At 34.0% G+C, this 26,955-nt stretch overlaps 1 protein-coding gene and 1 long non-coding RNA gene across 4 annotated transcripts; both read right to left on the bottom strand.

The window, feature by feature from the left end:
- Positions 1–4,783: 4,783 nt before the first annotated feature.
- Positions 4,784–5,681, bottom strand: LOC148253315 (uncharacterized). The gene is made up of 2 exons (XR_015821797.1): positions 5,533–5,681; positions 4,784–5,166 (listed from the first exon to the last, which is right to left on the bottom strand). It is a non-coding gene; the product is annotated as an uncharacterized LOC148253315 (long non-coding RNA).
- Positions 5,682–13,834: 8,153 nt separating this feature from the next.
- LOC110806413 (Prolyl oligopeptidase family protein) lies at positions 13,835–25,583 on the bottom strand. 3 transcript variants are annotated; one of them, XM_022031260.2, is made up of 12 exons: positions 25,435–25,583; positions 25,071–25,253; positions 24,137–24,420; positions 23,785–23,979; positions 21,608–21,954; positions 21,164–21,455; positions 18,150–18,308; positions 17,157–17,522; positions 15,774–15,839; positions 15,579–15,627; positions 14,446–14,569; positions 13,835–14,210 (listed from the first exon to the last, which is right to left on the bottom strand). In XM_022031260.2, exons 1-12 carry the CDS (start codon positions 25,544–25,546, stop codon positions 14,099–14,101), a joined length of 2,289 nt encoding a protein of 762 aa, XP_021886952.1. In that variant the 5' UTR covers positions 25,547–25,583; the 3' UTR covers positions 13,835–14,098. The 3 variants fall into 3 exon arrangements, with proteins under 3 accessions (XP_021886952.1, XP_021886953.1, XP_021886954.1); XM_022031261.2 differs by having other exon boundaries at positions 25,071–25,296; positions 25,435–25,572; XM_022031262.2 differs by having other exon boundaries at positions 25,071–25,296; positions 25,415–25,552.
- Between the last annotated feature and the right edge of the window lie 1,372 nt (positions 25,584–26,955).

Below are 26,955 nucleotides of genomic sequence, written 5' to 3'. Positions count from 1 at the left end.
ATCCAATATCATAATTGCATGCCTTGTGACCTCATTCTTTTGGCACATTTCTACTACATATCATATCATAATTTTACAAAAGATATACATACATACATATATATATATATGTATTGTATCAAATAGCGTGCGTAATTTTGTACCCTATATATGTATATTATAAAAATCATCATATTCAAATTTGATCAATTAATTAAACTAATTGCTTCTTTCATTTTGAGCAGATTACAAATATTCCAAGACTGATTTGATATAATTGATCCTATGTATATATACTTTTGTAACATTAATCTTCACTTTTTATCAAAGATAATTGTCTTATTCAATGATTTAACCACAAAGTGTTACGATCAATATCAGCAAATATATATATATATATATGTGTGTGTATGTTGATTAATTGATAATGTAATTAGATCAATCAGTGAGGCATTAATAAAATTTTGTTCACAATGAAATGAAATGGGCCAATTAATTAATTAGATATGGAGGATTAATAAGACAAAGCAAACAAAAAATGAAAGTGTATAAGTGGGGAAAGTTTCACAAACTTAAATAATCAAAGAATACAGATTACAATTGGAAATACATAAGACAACCACTTGCAAATAATTGACCCATTATTACCACCTAAAAGTTTGCCCCCACTATTTTATTCATTTATTTATTTTATATTTTTTATGTAATTTATTTTTAGAAAAAAAAAAAAAAGAACAGACGACTTGAATCGTTAAATTTATAATAAATTATTATTATATTATTTAAACTATATATATATATATATATTTTAACATTGAAATCTACACTAATATGAATTAAAAACTTTATTTTTTTGAGAAATTATAATGAAATAACCAACAAAATAAAATATTTACTGGTAAGAAGATTTTTGAACTTTCGTTTGTCAAGGAGAGAAGAAGAGTAAGTGAAGTCATCAATCAATGATAAATATTTTAAAAATATTTAGTGTCTGTCTAAAGGATATTTGTAACCATGATTGAGGAGATATCTCAATACCATTTAACACAACCAAGGGAAGTTGTAGTGCCCAGGGAAATTGAAGAAAATGAAAAAAAAAACAAAAAAACAAAAAAAAACGCGCGTGCCATGTCAGCAGCCACGTCAGCAGACCCAGTCAGCAGTCCTAGCCAACCAGGACCTGCCACGTGGCAAAATCACGTCGACCAAGGACGAGCCACGTTGGCGATCCGCGTGCGCGCGATCGGACGGCCCATATCAATCGCGCGCACGGACGGCCCAGATTTAATCGCACGGACGGCCCAGATTAAATCAAAATGGACAGCTGAGATCAAAAGGCAAAAGGGTATAAATAAGACCCCCACACCAGACCCCAAACCCTAGCCGCCTGCCCTCGCCGGAGAAGACGAACCAGAAGCCGGCCGCCGCCACCCGCCGCCGCACCGGAGGGATTTTCGACCGCCGATCGAGGTAAATTTCATACCCCCGACTCGTTTTTCCACGCTGATTTCCCTAGTGGCCAAATGGGAGCCAAAATCCCGGCCAAAAGGCCGGAAAACACGGCCGAAAGCCAGCGGCGTCGCCGCGCCCCTTCTCGGTTTTTGCCTCCGATGAGGCCCTTCCCGGCCTCCGTTTAATGCAATTTTTATACCACCGTGATCACCATTATTTTCTCTACAGGTTGATCGGAGCCGAATCACCAAAACACGAACTTCACCGGAGAGCCGCCGCACCCGAGAGCACCTCCGCCGGTAAACTTCGGTTTTTCGTAAATTTTTGGGCCCCCGGAGGGCTGTAGAGTTGTTTTATCGCAGGAACCAATGCGAGTGTGGCCGAATTCAGACAGAAACGGCCAAAAATGGCCAACCCGAGGCGAACGGCCGCCGCAAGCAGCGGCGCCGCCGTGCCGGAGTTGCGATATTGGCCGAAAGGGGCCCTGGGCCTAATTTGGGATTTTTTGGAACACGTGCAGGTACCAGTAGTGCGTTTCAGTTCCCCGGGAAAAATTTAGGAAAAATTAGGGACAGCCTGCAAGCGCACTGTGAAGCCGTGTTCGGACCCCGGAACGAGTAAGGACCCCTCACCCTATTTCCTATCATGGTTTTAAAGTTCAATAAATGATAAAACGGTATTTCATGAATCAACGAATATGTGAAATTGTTTAAGGTCGTAAATGGAGCCCGAGTCTAGTGTGTTTGTCGGTTAACTGTTATTTGGCCTGTTTTATAGTTTTAAATGCAGCATGAGGTTCGATATTTTCATTTTATGGTTTCATGTGCATATTTTACTGTTTTATTGATTATGAATTGAATGATCGGGATATTAATGCTGTATGTTGTCTGTTTGGCATAAATTATCGTTTTGCTTGTTTGTATGTGATTGATAATACTGACTGGGGGAAAAGGAGAATGAAAGATTATGAAAATAGAAATTGTATAATGTGGTCAGCCTGACTAGATATCTTGGGAGATGGTGGACGGACCGGGTCTGTAGGGAACCCTACCGGGATTGTGGTCTCCCATACCGGACGGGGTATGGAGATCTTATGTGTTTTGGCGCCCATACCGGACGGGGTATGGGGACGGCCCGTTTCACCCTCATACCGGACGGGGTAATGAGGTCTATGGTTTGGCGCCCATACCGGACGGGGTATGGGGACGGCCCTGGAATATGATTTCAAGTGTTAAGGGTTAACGGGTAGCGGGACCCCTATGGATCCCCATGGATACTAGTGGGCTGGTAAATGAGGAAAATATGTTTTGTAACGATTGAATTACGAAAAGCTTGATAGGTATTATGTTATACAGTTTATATATATGATTTCATGATGATGATGATGTTATTGCTTTCGTATATTGTTTTATTAATTTCACCGAGGTAAGTGAATGGTAAAGGTTTTATTATTAATAAAAAGATTTGTTGTAAATTATGCTCCATTGGTTTTTTTGTGTTTTCTACCCACCTTTACCTCCGTGACGGTGAGATATCGTGATGTCTTTACTGGGCTAGTGTAGCTCATTCCTTATTTAATCATTTCAGATCAAGAGGACATCGTTCCCGAGCCGGTTCCGCAGGAGGACGACGAAGGAGACGCCTAAAGACTCCATAGTCATATTCGTAGCTTTTACTTTCAAGTTTCTCCTTTAGATAGTTTGATCTTTTATATTTTGTGAGCACGTTTTTTGTTTTAGTGTAAGGGATGTTATTCAAATTTTGACTTCGCTTCGACATTTGATATTTGATAATATACATTCCATTATGAATTACCGGGGCTGTTACAGAAATAATTTTAAAAATCTGTAATATTTTGTCCATACTTTATGTACGTTTATGACTTTACAAAATTATTATTATTATTATTGAATTTATTAATCGCCCGATAAACATCAAATAAATATTCAAAACCAACCAACAATTGTGACTTATTAATTAAAATTGAATTTAACATTATTTAACTTACCTATAAAGTTTTTATTTCTATTTCGTTTGTCTTTGATTTACTAATGTACTATTAAATTATATATAACTTATTTTTATAAGTTGATTATAATTCTCATAAACTTAAACAAAAAATCAGATGAAGCGGACCCAATTTTGTAGTAATTCTATTAATACATATACTTTTTCATTGAAACAATATAATATGTCTTATAGTAATTATTTATTGTATGTATATGAACTGCTATTTTTGTTCTTGATTTATTTTTAATTTATTAATATTAGGTTGCCAACAATATATATATATATATTATAGTACTGAAATTGTTGATGTTGTTACTTCTAGCTTTTTTTAAGTACTTTTTTTACATAGGATGAAGTTTAATAATATTAAAAAATTTAGATCATTTTTAACACAAACAAAAAGAGATTAAAAAGTGAAGAGCTTTAATAACCAATATAGTTAGCTTCATAATAAACCAGAGAGTGAATTGAATGTGGTCATTGTATATGTCTATGTACATAAATATTATTTATATATATATATATATAATTCCTTTGATTGTAGATGTTAATTGATAGCCAGACAAGCTTTATGATGATTTTAAGTGAAATTGAAAATCACATATAATATATTATACACACACATACATGCATGTAGATAATTGGCATCTCCCCCTTTATGAGTCAATTACAAAGCCCAAAAGAAGCTCGTAAATCAATTTATCAAAGCCCGTTAGTAGTCCTGCCTTTTGGTTCTTCAAATCTTGCAGTTTAAATTCAGTTTGTCAAATGGGAAAATCACACTTCAGTAAGCAGCTCTGATTTAGAATTTTTAGATTATTTTATTTTATACGTATATTTACATATTTATGTTGTGACTAATTATAATTTATTAGGTTAGTAATTAAGTTAAATTTGATTCAGAATAGATATAAGGCAGAGCAATTAAACAGGAAACTACATGATTAAGATTCTGAATTTTTTATTGATTAAGTTCAAATAACTCAGAGATTTATGTAGGTCTTTACTCGTAAATTCAAAATATAAAAATATAAATTTATGAAGAGAGAGAGAGAGAGAGAGAGAGAGAATGCCGTAGCCACCATGAACAACAAAGTTGAAGATCATATGATGCTCATCTCCCAATTACACTTAGATTCATGATGAACATCACTTTCACAAATAGAGAGAGAGAGATTATAATAATAAAATTTCTACACTATTTTAATCACTTGTATGCTAAATACACAGAGAGATTACAATAATAAAACTTCCATACTACATTTATATAAAATACAGAGAGATTACGATAATAAAACTTTCACACTATTTTAATTTACTTCCATACTAAATACACTAATCAAGATATAATATGTAATTTGTTATTAACTTTACTCTCAATTTATATGTATGTGTATATATATATATATATACAACCTTATGTCTGATAATTAGTACAATCATGTCTACATATTAGACAGAAATAGGAACTCGTATAAAACCATTGTGAAATACAATTCACATGGTAATTGCGTTGGCAATCAGGAAGCCTCAATATATTTCCTCCTCTAGAAAGTCTTCACACCATATTAAACAAGCACTTCTAGAACTGGACCATTCTTCTGAGTATTCATGTGTTGGCATGCCATTCAACAATGGGTGTGGTGGATTGTTGTTCATAACTGCAGGTCGAACATTTCACTGAAAATAATTTTGCGCTCCATGATTTTGTGCTTTATGATTCTACTGCAATCGATTCATCCAACAAGTATAAAACGCTAGAGTAAGTATTACCGCAAGGAATACAAGCAGGCCAACTGTATGAATTGGCGTTAGATGATAATTGTCTTAAGGTGGTGATGCGTCTTATTGTTCGTATGCTCTAGACAAGAAAAGCATTAAAAGAAAAAATATTCTAAACTTACTAATCTGCATACTTCGATTGAGACAATACTGTAAAATAAAATGTTTCTCTAATAAATTTATATATATATATATATGTACATATATATAAACACAAACAGATATATACAACATACAAACCACAAAGATGAAAAAGAGATAGACAAATCTGAAGCCAAAAGAAGACCAAAAATAAAAATAAAAATGTACCTGAGAGCCCAAACTGAAGCTCTAGATTGATTTTCTCCACTCTTTTTTTAGGCAACATGTTTAGGTGTAAAACCTTGTGTGGCAAGGAATCTCATTGCAACAGAAGGTTTATACAAGTGGGTGATACAAAAGGAATGCCTTTGCATTCACACAATAGTGTCTCATTTACTTTGGATCCACTTTCCCTTAATTTTAGAATGTAAATATAGATGTTATACAATAGTGTCTCATATATTTTGGATTTAATATTTAATTGTTATATGGGATATGCTTAGATGTATGATAATCGGTGCATATGCATTCGAAACTGTAAAATTAAACAATCAGTTAAAACATAGCAAACAGTAATAAATAACCGGTTCCGACTCCATTAGTAACCTGTAATTAATCATCGATATTTTCTAAATTATGCAAAATACCGTATTATTTATAATTAAATTTTAATTCTATAACAGGGAATAAGATGAGAGATTCTTATTCGAATCAATGTGTGAAACACTAAACTTTCAGCTGTGTCTACTAACGGTCCCCGGATTTCCTAAATTTTTCTTTGAAGGTTAATATACACTTCAAGTACTTAAAAATATCTTAAAAAACTCAAAATCGGTATTAAAAATCTTTTCCGGCAAATTTTAGAATTCCGGCACGACACCACCACCGTGCTCCGGCAACGGCACCGTCACCTGCGGCAGCAGTTTGCCTTACACTGGCCATTTTTGGCCTATTTTATACTCATCCATACGAGAAAACATATTAAGGGGTCTCAGTTGGCAAAAAAAAATTGAAAAACAAAAACTCACCGGCAGCAGAATTTTTCGTGCGACGGCTCTGTTGGCTCACCTTCGTGGTTGGGCATTTTTCTTCGGTCAACCTGTAGAAAACAGAATGGTAATTACAATAGTGAAAAAATTGCACAAAACGGAAATTGGGAGAGGGCTCATCAGAGGCGGTTTTTTATTTTTCCCGCAGCGGTGTCGCCAAGCTTCACCCGTGATTTCTGCCTCATCCGCCGATCCTTTTGCTCCGATTTTCCCAAGGGGGTGTTCAAAATCAAATTTCGAGCGAATGAAATTTTTTTTTACCTTTTTTGGCAGTCAGAGGTAGCTCTAGCGCGACAAGAGGTGGCGGTTGACTTCCTTCTCCGGCGACTAGTTCTTCTTCTCCGGCGGAGGGTTGGCGGCTAGGGTTAGGATTCAATGTGAAGTGAGGTATTTATATCCATCTCTCTTTAATCTGGATCGTCCATCGCGTTTAATGTTGACCGTTCGATCACATTTAAAGAGAAAATAAATCTGAACCGTACGATCGCATTTAAAGATTGAACGAATTTGGATCGTTCATCACATTTAATCGCGTTTAAAGACGGAATGAATATAGTGCCTTGCCACGCAGCGCACTTCGGTTCGTTTGGGTTGCTGACTAGGCGGTCTTACGTGGCACATTTTTTTTAAATTGTATTTTTACCTTCAGTTTTTTATTTTTTTAAAAAAAATACTTCTAAAATCTAAGTTTTCACCATTTTTTCTTAAAATTATTTTTATCTATTTTTTCTTAATTTTTATATTAAATAAAAAATTATAAATTTAAAAATTATATTTTATACATTAATTTTAAAATTTTAAAATTAATTCCGAGTATTAATGGTCATTAAACACTTTAAGCCACCATATATACTAATTAACCTGATTTTCATAATCAATATTATTTGATTGGACTCTTTTAAACTCATTCACACCTATTTAGATTACTTTAGATTGTTTATTATTAACATCTCTTCATAGGTAATTTTGTGTGATTTGGTATCTTTTTATAAAATATTATTACAATTTTTTACTTAATAATAAAATTACTATCATGGTTTAAATAATAAAAAGTATATAAAAATCCCGTTCATTGAATTAATAATTAATATTGATAAAAGTTATTTTTAAAGAATTTTTTCTATATCTTCAAATTCTTGGAGAAAAATGGATAAATTTAGCTAAATGATTTTTTTAAAAAAAATAATAATAATAATTACAAAAAGGTTTTTTAAAATTTAATGAGGAAACTATTTTTATATTTATTCTAATTTTAATATTAATTATTTACTAATAATAAATAGTTATAAAAATATTAAGCAGCTAATAACATTACACGAGGTTGTTGATCAACCACAGACAATAAGTTGTCAGTAATGTGGTAAGAAATGTTACCAATTGGGCCACGAGGCAAAAGGCCAAATCAAGAATAACCAAAAGATACTTTTTATTTTCTTTTATTCAATCATATATATATATATATATATTTTTTTTTTTTTTTTTACTTTGCAGGATCTGTTGACAACCAAAGTTAGTGATAAATCTTTATTTTGTGATTCAAATTTTTTGTTAGTTAGTTAAAAAGGATTTTAATAAATAAGTTTATTTCAATATTCAAGTCAAATCGAATCTTTTCTTATGAATTCTTTATAAAAATATAAATTTATGAAATCGAAAATATAAATAACTATATATGCGTTAAATATATAAATTATAATTAAATTTGCCGGCAAATAGCTGAAAAAAGAGAGAGAGAGAGAGAGAGGAAACGCGTGAACAACGAAGTCAAAAGATCATATTACGCTCATCTCCCAGTTACACCCAATTACATCCAAATTCATAATGAATATGACTTTGATAGGGAGAGATAGATTACAATAATAAAACTTTTGCACTATTTTAGTTCATTTGTATACTAAATATACAAAATGATATTACAACAATAAAACTTCCACACTATTTTAAGATATTTATATACTAAATATACAGAGAGAGAGATTATAATAATAAAACTTCTACACTATTTTTATTGACTTGTATACTAAATACACTAATTAAGATACAATGTCTTTTGTTATCAATTTTTCTCTCCACTTATATATATATATATATATATTCCTGTATATATCTATATAAAATCTTACATCTGATAGTATAATTGTGTCTACATACTAGACAGAAATAAGAATCTATATGGAATTATTGTGAAATCGCTCAAATATACTTCTTTGCCATTCGCACAGGGCTAGTCACACTGTGCTTTCTGGTTGCACTGTGGATCTGACCCTCCTCCACTGCACCGATCTTCTTCCTCTTTGTCTTCTTCCTTGTTTATCTTCTTCTCCAGCCACGTGCGTGGATTTGGAAGATCGCACGAATTAGTTGCCCGTCGTGCACTAGGGTTGTCAATCTCCCTTACCTCTCTTAAGTAAGGACGTTAGTTTGATTTATTTATTTTTCTAAATGTGATAATTAATCACAAAGTAAGAATGGCAATGGAATCAAATAATATGGATATCTACCTAACTAGCTAAATAAAAGCAAGGGTTGTTATTTAGGAGTAACACAATTGCTTCCAAGGTTACCTTCACTATAAAGGCGCGGAAATTAAAATGAAATAAAGTCATAAATTAAGTGCAAAAGCAAAATAATAGAATTTAGGGTTTACATTCCTTACATAATAATTTAGAATGTCCAATAGAACTACAGGAATGACTCTTATAAAAGAATAAATAAAAATAAAAATAAATAAATAAAAGGCAATATGCTGAACATTTTAGGACGACCTTCACTAGCTTTTAAAGGGAGTGCGGGTGGTGAACTATTCACAACTTTCTTGTTGATTGGAATCTGAGTCTTGATCCTCTTGATCTGAAATAGTTAATAAAATGGTAAGCAACACTACCCCAGTAAGAATATCATACTACTCATCGATACAGAAACTGAAAGTTGGTAAAAATCATAAAAACTACTAATGGAGCTCTTGATTTAAGTAAATTCATTTATTATAAGAAAAATTCACAACGGGGACGGGCCACGTTGGCGATCCGCGTGCGCGCGATCGGACGGCCCAGATCAATCACGCGCACGGACGGCCCAGATTTAATCGCACGGACGGCCCAGATTAAAACAAAATGGACAGCTGAGATCAAAAGGCAAAAAGGGTATAAATAAGACCCCCACACCAGACCCCAAACCCTAGCCGCCTGCCCTCGCCGGAGAAGACGAACCAGAAGCCGGCCGCCGCCACCCGCCGCCGCACCGGAGGAATTTTCGACCGCCGATCGAGGTAAATTTCATACCCCCGACTCGTTTTTCCTCGCTGATTTCCCCAGTGGCCAAATCGGAGCCAAAATCCCGGCCAAACGGCCGGAAAACACGGTCGAAACCCAGCGGCGCTGTCGCGCCCCTTCTCGGTTTTTGCCTCCGATGAGGCCCTTCCCGGCCTCCGTTTAATGCAATTTTTATATCACCGTGATCACCATTCTTTTCTCTACAGCTTGATCGGAGCCGAATCACCAAAACACGAACTTCACCGGAGAGCCGCCGCACCCGAGAGCACCGCCGCCGGTAAGCTTCGGTTTTCCGTAAATTTTTGGCCCCCCGAGGGCCATAGGGTTGTTTTATCGCAGGAACCAATGCGAGTGTGGCCGAATTCGGCCGAAAACGGCCAACCCGAGGCAAACTACCGCCGCAAGCGGCGGCGCCGTCGCCGGAGCACGGCGGAGCCGCCATGCCGGAGTTGCGATATTGGCCGAAAGGGGCCCTGGGCCTAATTTGAGATTTTTTGGAACACGTGTAGGTACTAGTAGTGCGTTTCAGTTCCCCGGGAAAAATTCAAGAAAATTAGGGACAGCCTGCAAGCGCACTGTGAAGCCGTGTTCGGACCCCGAAACGAGTAAGGACCCCTCACCCTATTTCCTATCACGGTTTTAAAGTTCAACAAATGATAAAACGGTATTTCATGAATCAACGAATGTGTGAAATTGCTTAAGGTCGCTAATGGAGCCCGAGTCTAGTGTGTTTGTCGGTTAATTGTTATTTGGCCTGTTTTACAGTTTTAAATGCAGTATGAGGTTTGATGTTTTCATTTTATAGTTTCGTGTGCATATTGTACTGTTTTATTGATTATGAGTTGAATGACTGGGATATTGATACTGTATGTTGTCTGTTTGGCATAAATTACTATTTGCTTGTTTGTATGTGGATTAATGATGCTGACTGAGGAAAAAGAGAATGAAAGATTATAAAAATGGAAATTGTATAATGTGGTCAGCCTGACTAGATATCCTGGGAGATGGTAGACGGACCGGGTCCATAGGGAACCCTACCGGAATTGTGGTCTCCCATACCGGACGGGGTATGGAGATCTTATGTGTTTTGGCGCCCATACCGGACGGGGTATGGGGACGGCCCGTTTCACCCTCATACCGGACGGGGTAATGAGGTCTATGGTTTGGCGTCCATACCGGACGGGATATGGGGACGGCCCGTTTCACCCTCATACCGGACGGGGTAATGAGGTCTATAGTTTGGCGCCCATACCGGACGGGGTATGGGGACGGCCCTGGAATATGATTTCAAGTGTTAAGGGTTAATGGGTAGCGGGACCCCTATGGATCCCCATGGATACTAGTGGGCTGGTAAATGAGGAAACTATGTTGTGTAGCGATTGAATTACGAAAAGTTTGATAGGTATTATATTATACAGTTTATATATATGGTTTCATGATGATGATGATGTTATTGCTTTCATATATTGTTTTATAAATTTCACCGAGGTAAGTGAATGGCAAAGGTTTTATTATCGATAAAAGGATTTGTTGTAAACTATGCTCCATTGGTCTATTTATGTTTTCTACCCACCTTTACCTCTGTGACGGTGAGATATCGTGATGTCTTTACTGGGCTAGTGTAGCTCATTCCTTATTTAATCATTTCAGATCAAGAGGACATCGTTCCCGAGCCGGTTCCGCAGGAGGACGACGAAGGGGACGCCTAAAGACTCCATAGTCACATTCGTAGTTTTTACTTTCAAGTTTCTCCTTTAGGTAGTTTGATCTTTTATATTTTGTGAGCACGTTTTTGGTTTTAGTGTAAGGGATGTTATTCAAATTTTGACTTCGCTTCCGCATTTGATATTTTTAATATACATTTCATTATGAATTTCCGGGGCTGCTACAGTTAAACAGGACAACCAATAAATGACTAACCAGTTCCAGCTCCATTCGTAACTTGTAATTATTCTCAAAAATTTCTAAATTATACAAAATATTATATTATCGATTATTAAGATTCAATTCAATAACAAAGAATAAGGTGAGAGATTCTTACCCGAATCGATGTTCGAAACACTGAACTTTCTATTGCACCTACTGACGGTCACCGAATTTTTTAAATTTTTTTTGCGGAGATTAAAATATGCTTTACGTACTTAAAAATACCCCAAAAATCCAAAATCAATGTTAAAAATCTTTTCTATCCAATTTCAGAATTCCAGCATGGCGGCACCGGAGCACTGCTGCCCGCGATAGCAGTTTGCCTCGGCCTGACCGTTTTCAGATTTTATACTCATCTATGCAAGAAAATACGTTAAAGGGCCTCGATTGACCGAAAAAAGTCAAAAAAACAAAAACCTACCAGCGGTGAGATTTTCCGGTGCAACAACTCCGCTGGCTCACCTTCGTGGCTGAGTATTTTTCTTCAGTCAACCTGTACAAAACAGGAGGTGAACACAACAATTAAAAAATCGCACGAAACGAGAAACGAGAATGAGTTCATCCGAGGCAGTTGTGAGTTTTGCCTGCAGCGGCGCCATCAAGATTTGTCCGCGGTTTTCGGCTCATCTACCATTTTTTTGCTCTAATTTGATTATGGGGATGTTCGGAATCAAATTCCAAGCGAATAAGAGAATTTGTACATTTTTTGGCGATTAGAGGTGACTCCGGTGCGGCAGGGGGCGATGGTAGGTTCCTTTCTCCAGTGATTGGTTCTTCTTCTACGACAAAAGGCTAGCGGCTAGAGTTTGGGTTTAGTGTGATGCGAAATATTTATATCCGTCTCGCATAAATCTGGGTTGTTCATCACGTTTAATCTCGACCATCCGATCACGTTTAAAAATAAATAAATCTGGATTATTCATCGCGATTTGATCTCAATCGTTCGATCGTGTTTAAAGAGGGAACGAATCTAAGTCGTTCATCGCATTTAATTCTAACCTTCTGATCGTACTTGAGGAAAGAATGAATCTAGACTGTACATGCACGCGGGAACACTTCCAGACCGTCCGATCGCAGGGCACGCGAATCGCCAGCATGGCTCCCGCATGGCACAGAATCAATGTGCCTTGCCACGTTGTACGCCCCAGTTAGTCGAGACTGCTGACTTGACAGTCCTACGAGACGCAATTTTTCTTAATTGCAATCTTACCACCAGTTTTCGATTTTTCTTTCAAAAACACCTTCCGAACCCAAATTTTTATCTTTTTTTTTTCAAAATTATTTTTAATTTCATTCTTAACTTATTTTTTTCATAATTTTACATTAAATTAAAATTCATTAATTTTAAAAATAAATTTTTACACATTTTTTAACACTAAAATTAATTTCAGACTAAATTTCGGGTCCGAATATTACATTCACAGCTTTAAAATTTGTGTGAAAATAATTACAAATTATATTACATAATCATACGAATTTCTGTATTTTAATTATTTAATATGTAAAAGATAATTGCAAATGATATGTTTAAATTCATAGTAATAGATTTCTACTTAAACAAATGAATCATCAAACTTAAACTGAATATAGAATTAATTTGAAATTAAAACTTCATTTCTCCTCGTTTATTTTTTTTAATCAAATATGAATAAAATTCAAAAATAATGTTAATATCGTTTAGTGTTTTATTAATTCTATAATTTAATAAAAATAATAATTCACGGAGTGTTTGAAACCGTGAGAAGTATTAAGTAAGCTGTAATACCTAGGTGAGTCAGTCTCTTATAGCACGTAAGTAGGGAACTTTTAAGAACTTCAATAAATTCTATTTTTCACCTTTTTAAACCATAAGAAGTTCGTCATGTCCTCTTTTTTATTTTAATTAATGGCAAAATACGAACTTTTAGAGGAAGAGAACATTCTACCTACGGCCATAGGAGAACCTATAATTGAAGAGAATTATCTGTTTTTACTGAAGTTATTCTGAAGACTGCCTTTGTTTTTTCCTTCCAAAAATAAAATCATTCTTGTTTCAGGATAAATACCTACAAACCAGTATCCCTTTGCTTCTTGAGATTCATAGTATTTGATTGTGAAAGTTATGGAACAGTTCCTCCCAACTTGGCCAAAATACAAGAAATATCCAGCTCCTGTTGTAGGGTATAAACTCCTTGGATGAAGGAAATATGATTTCCATTTCATTTAGCCAGTCAAGATACAGACTATACAAATCCATCCATTTCAACCCTATTAAAAGAGGATCATAAATAAAATAAAATAAACTGAATCTCCTCAAATACTCAAATCTACATAAATAAAAGAATGACAAATTGCCATTGCACAATTCTGAGTAATGGTTCATTTCAAAAAATAATCAAGAGATGACAACATTGGTTCCTCAAATAAATAAATAAACAAGTAACGATGGTGGTGACCTGAAACTAATTCCCTCCAATTTCAAAACAATCCAAAAAGAAAAGTTACCTATATTATTGCAGATTTTCCACAGCATGCACAGGCTCAGAATCTATACAATTGTAGCATCCGTCATATTGAGCTAATGTTTGTCTTAATCAGCTCTGTCTCAGAAGCCGGAATAATATCTAGAGCTTTCATAATAAAAGCATATGTAAAGGCGTCCTCTTTGAGCTTCTCAAATCTGCACCCAAGAGGGTATTCATATTATACTCAAGTCAAGGCAATCTGATAATATCTAATCTGACTTCCAAAGAAAAACTAAAATCTCTGCTACGAAAGGATTCCTACCCCACTTTTTACCTATTGTCAAAACCAATCCATCATATTCTGATCCTAGAGAGAAGCAGACATGTTGATGAATTACCAAAGCTATACCTTACAAAATAAATCCTAAGGTAAGTAAATACTAGAATTACCTCCCTGACTTTGAAAAATGGCCCGCTCCGAGTTCACATTTGAACAAGAGTACATTATCATCAGTTTTCATATCCCTTAATTTCGCCACCCACTTAGCCGGTTCAGAATACATCACTCGTGGATCTGTGGTGATAAATCAGAGTTTAGATTCACCAATAAGAAAAGGTTCATGGCAATAACAACAATTAAATATGGAGGAAAACAAAAGAACTTCACTTCTAGATCTTGTTCATAATAAGAACTTGTTCACAGGACACCAAAGGGGGTGCACTCAAATGAAAAACATTCTCAAAATAGAATGCAACCCACTACTTACCAAATCTGTATGCAATGAAAAAATGGCAGAATCAATCAACATAAAGCACAATTCATACGCGAGAAACCCCAGAAAGATATTATCTAATGCGCCAAATCAAATAACTTAGATGACCTCATTTTCCTTGGCAAATAACCCAACATTTGACAAGGATAACCCCATAATAAAACTCTTAAACCATCACGGCAACATGTAATATACTGAAGAAAGAGACTGCAATCAAATGCATTGTTTGAAAATTGTGTTAACCAGAATAGAAGCTAATCTCATCTAAAATCAGCTTTTTAAACGTTAAGCCAGCATGGAGGACCTACAAAGAATCATATAGTAATTTTTTTTTTGAGATAAAAAGAATGAAATACAATTAAAAAGCATCATATAGTAATTTATTGAAACAGACAATACAATAATTCAGTACGAACTAGCAGAAAATCATGTCAAACTATGTGCCAAAACAATGAAGCTCCCTAAACTCATTTGATTACCAAACTTGATGCCTCAGAAGGTTGCTTACAACACTTCATTACGTGCCAAATCAGCCAGGATGATTCCTAAATTTCCATTTAGTTACCAATTTCATGCTGCTAATATGGTATATTGTCCTGCTTGATAAAGATGTGCCAGAATATAGATGGAACCAACAACAAAAAAGCACATCAACCAAATATTCTAGTCAGGACTGCAATTCTAGGAAATAAGCCCATCATGCAGATCTCTTAGATGGGAAAGAACCCATACTTATACATGAAGCAGCATCACCAGCTTACTATAAGATAAGAATCCATTTCAATCCAATGAAACTAAAGTAGTGCTTACCATTTAAACCAGCAGTAACAAGAATGTTAGGATAGTTCTGAGCTGCAACCTGGGTTAACAATATTACAAGTTAGAGTCTAAACAACAGAAGAACTCCAATACCATGCAATAGAGCCTCAATAATCATGTGCAATGTCAAACATTGGTTATTCTACTCCATGTTTCAGAAAAAGAAAACAGGTGCAGAATGCTCACATTATCAACAGGAGAATATGACTTCATGTAGTAGTAGAATTCTTCCTTCCGTGGATCACCCCATTCCTGCATTAAGAAAAAGGAGTCAACCAAGAATCACATTTCAGGGCCAAGAACAGAAATAACCAGATGCAGAACCCCTTGGAACAGTAACTTATTGAGGAAGGAAACCACTTGCAATGACTAAAATTTCATAAATAAATCTAAAAATATAACAACCTGGGGTGTTATGCAATATTTCAAGGACTAGAACATTTAAAGAAGAAAATGGGTGTTTCTTCTTAATATTGGATGTAATATTGGATGAGCAATCATTAATTTCAAAAATAAAAAGAAACTAATAAAAAAAAGAGGGTTCAAAGCAGGCACCAGATCAGCAAATAAGAAAAAACAACAGAAAAATGCTTGGAGGAAATTCACATTTGATTTCTATGATCAAGTCCTCGCATTGTCAAAAGCTTACATATCCTCTCCTCCACAAACTCCAACGAAGAAACAGTTGGAGCACTCATCAAATTCATAAAGAAATACAACCTCAATCAAACCTTCTTTGACTTAGAAATTAGGGTGATAACCCCAGTAGGATTAAGTCAATAGTAGATAGTATATTGCTTAATATGGTGTCTAAAACTGTTAGCACCAGTGGTATAACTTTGATGTTGTAGTTTCTTAGAACATCAAGCCTTTAGCTCTTTAGAAAATAAGTCAGACTAGTCGAATAAAAGTTCCACCTACTATTGTTTAGTCATATGTATCACACAACAAGAACAAGTCATTCAGGAAAATAAGCATTTAAGCTTGTTAAAGTTAATCTCTTCTTCACTTTGTGGTTTTCCACGGTTTTCCTTTTCATTTTCCACCATCTTATATCTATGCTGATCAACATGAAAGTCTTGGATAACTACCAAACAGAACATTGTTAAATTCTAATAAACACAATCCAAATAAATATTTCTCTTAATGGTCAAGCATGCACACCATACAAAATAACAGATAGAGGACATTTTTCATCCTATCCCCAATTAGTTTTTGACATGTCAACTTATTTTTGAGAATATCAATACTATATGCTGCTATGTATATATATCATAATTTCTTTGATACAGGGACCTGAAGAACAGATCATAAGCAAACTACAATCAACCATGTCCTAATGTTTCTCGCTTACATCTCCTTATTTTATATATGGACTTGAATAGATGTTACCAGCAAACTCAATCATCCTAGACCTAACAATTTCTTTCCACACAATTGGTGTTACAGACAATAAACTGAACCATGCCTGCTTCAGATTTTCGTTTCAGTAAGAAATTGCCTACCACAATAGAAATATTCATGCAGCTATAAGCCTCAGAGAAAAAGGAGGAAGAACGTGAAAAGTACCTCCCACTCAGAAGTTGTAAGAGGAATAGTTGGATCAAGCATTGTTGTTAGAGCATCTACGAAAGGAACTCCCGCGATAGCAGCCTTGAATAAATCAGGCCTCATATTAAGAACAACACCAATAAGCAATCCTCCAGCACTTCTTCCATGAATGCACAATTTTTCCTTTACACAGTAATTGTTCTCTATCAAGTACTCAGCACAGGCAATAAAATCTTCAAAAGTGTTTTTTTTCTTTAACAGCTTCCCATTTTCGTACCACTGCCTCCCCATTTCACCACCCCCCCGAATATGAGCTATAACAAAGATGAAACCACGATCTAACAGAGACAACCTTGACCCATTGAAACTAGGATCTATGCATATCTGTTCACAATACAAGATTCCACAGAGAGGTTAGCATCAATACAACACAAACAGAATACAAAAAAGGAAATTACAATTCCAAACCCTAGTCTAATTAAAATGATTCATCAAACTGAAAGATGACACTATCACACAGAAAACAGAAAACTTCGAGACTAATAATTTATTAAGTGATTCTAATGACAAAAAACAAAGACATGCAAGACAAGAATAGCTAAATGATCCAACAAGATTTCAGAAAATTAAGAAATATGTATCAAAAGAAAAAGCTAGCATGCACACACAGGGTACACATACATTTACACCATAATTGATCACCTAGCTTTTCCCCTTTCCTTGCAATTAGCATGAATTCAAGAATGCAGAGAAAGCCCAGAGGAAATATAGAGTAGAAAGGATAAAAGCTTCTACTTATGGACCCATTCATGCACATGTGATATACAGTAAAAAGTTATTTTTTGTTTTTCTTTTCTTTGATAAAAAAAGAACATGTTACATACCTTTACATTTTAGTCAGATTTCTTTTGCATCTTCTATAATTATTTAAAAAGACTACCAAAATCAGTGAAAAAATAAAATAATAGAAGTTCTTGTTCACACACTAGTATTTCATAAATTCCACATTACCTCATAAGAACCATAGCCGTAAAGCACCAACGGATCAGACCCATCAAGTTTCACAAGATTCTTTTGATAAACAATTGACATAGGAATTTGAGTTCCATCCGAAGCGGTAGCCCATTTCCTTTCAGTAATGTAATTGGATGCATCAAAACCTCCCAAAATCTGAATGAGAAGACAGACAATGGTCAGGACGGAATGATATAGACAAAGGGAGGGAAAAAAGAAGTGAAAAAAGAAACAGCTAATATTTGCAGATATCCAGATGAGACTATGAAAGTTGGACACAAACTGAATTAGAAATCCTAGCTTCCATTCTATCATGTATATCCACAATGTTTTCAGTCTTCATATAATAGACTGAAGAATGGTTTTGTTATGTTAATCTTCAAATAATTTGGTTTTGAGGAAAGAATTGTATCATTTTTCGTACTGAGAAACTTGAATGAATATGAACACAAAAGAAACCGAGAATTGCAGCTAAGATTCTAATTTCTGTTTCTGAAGCTGTCTTTTTTTAAATTGTATTTCTACATGATGAAGCTGAATCACATACACTAGAAGGTAGCTGCTGGAGCGAAGGGGGGGAGGGGGATGGGGAACAAGCAGAACGATCAGGATTGATATTAACCTTTCAATACCTAAATCATGATCTTAAAAAAATAACCAGTATTATCAAAGGTCAGTTAATTTAATAGAAGAAGAAATATTATTGGAAAGAGAATAGAAGAATATGATAGAGCATAACAAATCCCCCTAAAAGAAGAAACTAGAAATGAGAAAATTTATAAAAAAAAAAAAAAATCAATGCAACTCCTTCTCTATCTCGCTGCAAAATAGCCAAACAGAATATCCCAAAAACCCTGTCCCATGTATAAACAAAAGAGATCAACCTATACCAAAGGAAAGATTAAGGTAAATAATAATCCCTGGACACTCTAGTGTTATTTCTCCAATGGGAGTACCCACAAAATAGCAAAGAAAGTGCCTCTCAAAAGCACCCCACCTCTCTTCTTTTGAAACACCTCCCTTGAGTTTGTTAAATTTTCAATGAAAAGCTTGAAGATAAAAAATTCTAAATTATTTGCCACTTCAGAACTTGTGGCCGAGTTTTTTCCAACCAAAAAAAAAAAAATAATGCTAAGCGGGTTAGATTTTTTTGATTGACTAAATAGATAATATAGTTCTTTTAAATATAAAATTATTTTTTTATTTAAGAGTCTATTATTATTTTTTTGATAGAAGAAGTATTATTAATAGAGAAGGAAAAGAAGAATACAATCAAGGAGAATAAGACATCCTCCGCAAGCCAGAAAAGTCATAGGAGTCTATTATTATATAGTTTTGGTAACTTCAGAATTTTTTTCTTTTTAGTATTCTGTTTCTTATTTGTATTTCATAGTATTATATTCTAATCCTATTAGTATTGGTCTTTTCATAATTTAATTTTCAACCTTGATGGCCTACAACTGTGTTCATTAGAGAGAACCCTTCATTCTCTAGAACTGAGGACTGTAAATTATCCATGTTCTGCCCTTCGTACTCTAGAACTGAGGGCTGTAAAATCTCCTTGTTTTAAATTATTATCTGATCTTCATTTATGAAATCACGTTCATATTTATAGAGAAAACAATTGCTATTGATTTCCCAATATTGTAGAACTAATTCATCCTACCACAACCAAGTTTCTTATCTTACTTCATTCCCACACAACTCAGCTTCCTATTTCATTTTTATTCCTAAATGCTCGATATTCATTTTTGGTTCTAGTCCTTGATGATAATATTGCAAGGACATTATTCCTATTTCAAACAGATTACCTAGTTTATTTTATTCCTACATAACTCAACTTCCTATTACCTAGTTTATTTTATTCCTACATAACTCAACTTCCTATTTCATTTTATTTCTAAATACATAACATTTCTATTCAGTTTTGTTCCTAAATAACAACAATTTATGGACTGACCAATTATTACTACAAACAGATCTCCTACTTTATCTTATTCCTACATAAGCCAACTTCCTATTTTATTTTGTTCCCAACTAAGTCTTTTTTTTTTATATAAAAGGTATAAAAGTATTAGTATAGGTACCAAGGGGGTGCAACCTATATACAAATATTTACAACTCAGTCATCACAAGCAAAATGTTCCCAACTAAGTCTTAAAGCAGAACTGTACGTCAAAACAATAAGCTTTATTGCCACCCAACTTTCCCGCTTATTCATGAACCCCTTTTATGTGATTTTTCGCCTTCTTTTGCACTACTGACCATGATGTGATTTGAGTTTCAAATGAATAAAAATATTTGTAGTCTTTTCTAGAAAATTGTTTTCAGTTATACTTGGTACAATCTACATGACTGCCAAAGTAGAAAATTTTTTATGTAAAAAGCATATATGAATTAGGGAATAAAAACTAAAAAATATTTCACATAACAAGCAGCCTAAATATTTTTTTTATGAAGTCATGAAAAACATTAGAATGAGACCAGAATTGTGCCAATTGGCAGAGGAAACAAAATACTTGACTACTAGAATTGCACTTTTGTTCTCAAGCATAAAACCTCCCATTTTAATTCAAAGTCCCAAGTATTGAAGCAATAACAATAGAAGTATTAATATGGCTTCAGATTACCTTCTTTTCGAAAATGACATTTACTTCACTTTCTACAAGCATGTACGTGCAACCATCTGCACTTATGTGTGTGTGTGTAACAAGAACATTTAAATCATCCAGACACTTTGGTTAACAAATTTTTTTTTGTACATCAAACTTTGGTTAACACATAAAAAAACTTTTATTTAAAATAACCAAAATTCAAAGGTAACATAAGATACTAGTTCAGGAGATTCAAACAAAACAAGGAAAGCACTCAATTGATCAACCTTTAATTAAACCAAAACCTAGTAGCGTAGGAATATATACAGAAAAATATATGCACATCCACGGAAAATCATGATGAAGCAAGAAATCAAAAGAATCAGTTATAAATAGCATTTGCTTAGGTAATCTTACTGTTTCAATCTTCTTCAGAACAGAAATTCCTGTGTTCATATCATAGTCATAAACAGATGGGGGTGTCCTCATTGAGCTATAGGAAAACCGTAAAATGCAAGAATCAAATTGTGATTCTGATGGTTTGACCGAGTATACGGGATCAATAAAGTCAACAGACCGACCACCTTGAAGGCTTTCAAGGGGTTCTCCAACAGCCGGAAGGTGATAAGTTGTTACTCTTGGCAGACCATCTTCACGCTCAAATAAAACAAGATGATCGCGAAAAAGTTGCACATACTGAATCTTTACACTGTACACAGTAATGTCTATGAGAGCATTGAATTCCATAACTTGAAAAATAAAACAGTAAGCAACAATGTAACAAGAAGTTTGTTTAAGGACATCAGTAACAGCAAAAGTTTGTCACACATAAAAAGAAGCAGAAAGTTTCAATTTTACTACCTTTTCCTGTGAGGAATGAGAATTGTTGTGGCAGAGATATTATCTATTGGACAAGCTAGCAGTTCTGAATTGAAGAATTCATCGCTTCTTCTCTCAATAAAAAAGTGATTTCCACGGTGGCTAACAGCTGTATCAATGCCGTCTATGCGAGGTGTCAAAACCCTAAGTCCCTCATCAGGCTTGGAAACATCAAGATAGAAGACAAACCTTGTAATTTTGCTTCCAGATCCAACAAACAAAAATTTCTCACTTTCAGAAGCTTCAAGATCAAGAGAAAACATGTCATCCTTCTCATGGTAAAGGCAGCAATCACTTGCTTGGTCAGTTCCCAACTTATGAAACCACACCTGCAGATATAAAAAATAAAAATCAATAATAATAAAAGAAGAAGAAGAAGAGAAACCATAAGCAGGAATCACAAAGATAAGCCCAGCCAGAAAGATTAATGATTTCTAGATAAGTAAAAGAAGGTTCAATAATGAAGAAATATCTGCCAAACATCTAAAAGTATGTAGCAACTAAAAATCCATAGTAGTTAGGTCAATCAACTTCAGTAATACCATTTGGCTTAGGACATAAATAACGACAAAGCATTCCACAACAATGACCACCTACATACAAACCAAATCTTTTAAAGAAGATTTATAACCAGATCACTTAGCATGAAACAAGACTGAACAAAAAATCTTAAGATGAACATCAGTTAATCCTATAACAGAGTCAGTATTCTTTTCCTTTTCTTTCATCAGGCCACATTAAAATCTTGTACAACCAAGCTAACAATGTAAATGTCAACTTAGATATAGTCAAGGATGCCATTCAAAAACTAATAACTTTTACTAGAATTTGAATTGACAAAAAAGTAACTTTGGAACTTTAATCATTACAACAAATGTCAATGAAGCATAAACATCATAAGAAAAAATCATTCTGTGGTTTTCAAACCAGAAACTAAAACATGAAGCACGGATACCAAGCACCATATATCACATTAAAATTCAAATGTTCAACATTTTTTTTGAAATAAAATATATCTATTCACAAGAACCAAGGGTTGTAAATCCATGTACAGAAATATTTACATGTCAAGTCAAATATCAAAAAGGTCTCCAAGATCCTCACAAGAATAAAAAGGATGACCCTTAATCAAAAATCCTAGGGTCTGTACTCTAGATTCTATACCTCGAAAACTCTCCTATTTCTTTCTTTTCAAACTATCTAAAAAGTAGTTAGGGGAATAAGGCCTACATATTTCTTCACATTACTTGTCCCTTTCCAAGCCCGATCTCCTCCCTTACCGAACCGGCCATCAACCATTTAATACCTACAAGGCTATAAGCAAGGGTCCAAAGTCTATAAACAAACACGCACCAGAGGAAGAACCTTGTGGGGATCAACTATTTTGGTGAAATATCAAAGATGTACCAACTAATTCTCCAATACATTTTAAATAGAACCTCTCGAAAACTAAATAAATTTTTAAAAAGAAAAAAAGATTATATTTCAGGCTCTTCCCAAAAATCTGGTATATCAGCCAATTAAAATTTAAAAATAATGCGAAACTTTATTAAGAAAACAAAACAAAACCAGTCTATAAAAACAGTATCATAAAGTGCAACCTCTCTATCCTAGTGTTAATATCTTCTTTAATGAGAAGCTTTTATTATAAGAAATGACCAGGAAATTACTAGTAAAATAATTAAGCAGTAACCTTCAACTTCTGTTACTTTCAAGTAATGATCACTGTGTACAAAACAAAAATCTCTTTTGGAGTTGCAACAAATCAAGATACTGGAAGAAAAACAACAAGCATCATGGAATACATAGTACAGCTTGTGAACATGTCAAATTTCTGACTTAATTGCTTTCTCTAACTATTGCAAAAGAGCTTAAGAAGTCAGGAAAGTAATTATTTTTTTGAGAAGAAACAGAAATAACTATTCAGGAAATTATTTATAATTTTACAATATAAAATTACTCACTTACTTAAAAAAAACAATATAAAATTATTGACACAGATAAAAGAACAGTAAGATTGGAACAATAAGGTGCCATTCGGCAAGGAAGCAAAGTAAGTCTACAGATAGATAGATAGATAAATTTATAGATAGAGAAAAAGAGATAGAGAGAGAAAGATTTTCTTATAATAGCAGATAAACTATTCTAGAAAATTATACCTTGTCTGGCCGAAGAATATTATCCATTGTGATGTAAACTAAAGCTTCATTACCAGCCCATTCAACATCAGAGGTTATACCTTTTAGAGGCTCCCCCACTGGTTCTTGAGTCTCAGCATCCATGACATAAACTGTATATATTTCATCTCCTTTTGTATCCTCCGCATATGCAACCAGCTTATGATTAGGACTGACCTGAAATGAAAGAAAAAGCTTAATCATAAATCAACTGCCAAAATAAGAGTTCAAAAATTGTTTTTACTCCAACTTCTTCGTAAGAAAAGGTTCAATCTAGTTTCACTTTCCAGTAAAATTATTGCAATCAAATTTGGGAGGGGACAACTGCTCTTACTTTGAATACCCTTATACTGTAAAATTCATGCTCCAGGGCCTTCATATTCTCATCCAAGATTACATACTCCTCAGGTGAATCAGGTTCACTCAACATGGTATCATAAATAGAAGGAGGACTATCAAAATTAAGTATATGGCGCCGGCAGTGCTGAACATATTCCTTCCCTTCCAAAGTCCTTTTGTAATAATAGTAAGGCCCCTTGCGTAGAGGTGCAGATATATCATCCTCCTTGACTCGCCCTTTTATCTCGGCAAAAAGCTTATCCTCAAATTGCTTGGTCCCTAAGGCAGATTTTATGTTCATCAAGAAGGACAATATCTCATTAAAATATGACCTTTGTATTATTAACTAATAACCAATATGAAAGCAAGTGGAAAATCTTTGAAAGAAATAAAAAATTGTTCCACAGATGATAATCAAGATAGATGTCGCCTGGAAAAAATTTGCGAGAGAAAGATATTCAGAAGATCTATTTTCTAGCTATGCTCAAAATCATATTTCCAGAATCTAATATCTAAGTAGTGAACAAAACATGCATTAGTGCATAAATTTTTTAAAAGCAGTTCCACATAAACTTACGGATTTAGCACCTCAACCACAGCCACATTACTTTATTCTGCTACACTGATAGTAACCTGAATTAAAATTCTGGTATAGCTTTCATTTTTTTGTTGAAAATCCAAAAAACATCCAAGTGTATGTAACTTCAATTTACAAAAGCAAAAAGTGGAGTCCCAAAACATGTCTCAACATCCTAACAGGTCAACACATTTACACACAAATCTCTCTCACATTATGTTCACTCCCAGATAATCAAAACCACTAAAAACACTAAACAAACTTTTTCTAGGCATTTTTTTGGTTCGTCGACATCGCAAATTTCCTAGGAAACAAACACAGAGAATTCTAGTTAAAGGAATAGAAAAATCACCAGCCATAAAGAAGTCAGTATAGGCATTCTCTTCCCGAAGATAAGAAAGGACTTCAGAATCTGTGCGGGAGTCATCGCGCAGCCAGTAGTAATTATCTACCCTGGCGTCGCCGAACATCTCCATCATATGCTCCACCTTCTTCGCCACCGGTGGCATTCTCGTCTCCATTGTAGCCATCAACACTACCGCCGCAGATTATGACGAAGAATACGAATACGTTGAGAGCTACAATTACGATCTTTGAATAAACTATTGGAAATTTCTAACGTCCATTGATTAAGAGTTGCTTATATATACGTCAAAGAGAACAAGTACAAATAGAATTTTATGTACGGTTCAATACCTAATGAAACTAATACTGACCAGAACGATACGGGAGTCCTCTGAGGAAAGGAATCGAGAAGACTGAAGCGTTGACAAAGCTGCTGCAAACGCCAAAATGAAGGCGCCGGCTGAGAAAACAACGCTGCATCATTTTCTCCAATTATTATTCTACCGCTGAACTCCCGCTCCATAATTTTTAATAATAATAATTTAAAATAAAAATAACAAAAATCAGCAGTATGACGTAGTATGATATAATACATATAATATAAGCACATTTTGTTGGTAAATGGTCATAAGAAATAATAATTACATTAATTTATTAATTATCTTGAAAAACTAATCACCAAAAGAAAGGTAAAGTGTATACTTGCTCATTTTATTCAAGAAATTTGCACGGGTTTGATAAAAAAAAATAAGCAAGTATAAAATAATAATTGAGATATTACAGTTTTTCTTTTTTTTTGTAAATATAAAAAATTACAAACATATTCTCATATTTTATATAAAAGATTAAAAAAATATTATTGTATATATTTCTACAAAATTTCAAATTATTTACAGTTTGTTTTCAAATCAGAATTTGATAATTACATGATATTGAAGGACAAAATAAATTTTGACAGTATTTAAATACTGATTTTTTTTTATCGAACAGTTACCAAAAATTGCATGAAAAGTATGACAAAAATAAAAGTAAAAAGGATCATCAATAAGAATCGTTTCATGAGAAAAAAAAATAAAAGTCTTAAAGTTTTCTAGTTTTTATAAAGTTGTTTGATGTGAAAATGATTAAGAAATTATCTAGTGATTCTCATATGATATAGAAAATGAATTTGATAGATGGTTTAAATTTATATGCTATAAAACTAAATATAATGTGCATAATACATTAAATTCTATTTATTTTTTCTTGTTTATTCTTTATATTCGTTGTCACTATCAAATGTTATTTTTCAATCTACAAATAATTCTCTGAATATTTGAAAGAATTTAAAGAGTATTGTGAAGAATGGAAAAAAAATTAATATACATTAATAGTGGTAATTTCCATCAAACACGAGAAAAATAGTAAGAATGTTGGGGTTAAAGAATAAAAAAGAGTCTATGGATAAGAGAAAGTGTCTTCATTTTGGCAATAAGGGAAGGGAAATATTGGAAGATAAATTGAAAGTTTTAACCGAAACTCACCCAAAAAGACTTTTAAAGACTTTTTAAAAGTGTGTTAATAATGAAGTTAAAATTGTTTTGTTGAACAGTCATTTTGAATATTAGGCATTAGACACATATTTACCTTGATTTATAAACTACTGACAAATAAATGGAGCATAAGAAGAGGACAAGTAAATTTATGAACATGAAATCAATTCTATGTGGCGCATGAGCTTTCCAACATTAGTTTGTAATAGAACAATGGAGCTTCGCTGCCATCACTACATTATAAAAAAATTTAACATTAAAATTGCCATCATATTTCAGAATCCATTTCCAAGGAGTCAGTATTTGTATTTATTTAGTCGTATATTGAGAGCATCTTTATCTTCAAGCAAAATTTTAAAA

The sequence above is a fragment of the Carica papaya genome, chromosome 6, assembly GCF_054855325.1.
Source record: "Carica papaya isolate Zhongbai chromosome 6, ASM5485532v1, whole genome shotgun sequence".
NCBI classification, from domain to species: domain Eukaryota; kingdom Viridiplantae; phylum Streptophyta; class Magnoliopsida; order Brassicales; family Caricaceae; genus Carica; species Carica papaya.
Note: the sequence above shows the minus strand (reverse complement) of the source record. Positions and strands in the feature narration are given on the sequence as shown.

Coding starts and splice junctions, on each gene's coding strand:
- LOC110806413 (XM_022031260.2), bottom strand. CDS start 25,546: ATGATGCAGCGTTGTTTTCTCAGCCGGCGCCTTCATTTTGGCGTTTGC. Junction 21,955..23,784: donor ATATTCTTCGGCCAGACAAG/GTATAATTTTCT, acceptor TTATATCTGCAG/GTGTGGTTTCATAAGTTGGG. Junction 15,840..17,156: donor TTACAACTTCTGAGTGGGAG/GTACTTTTCACG, acceptor TTCTTAATGCAG/GAATGGGGTGATCCACGGAA.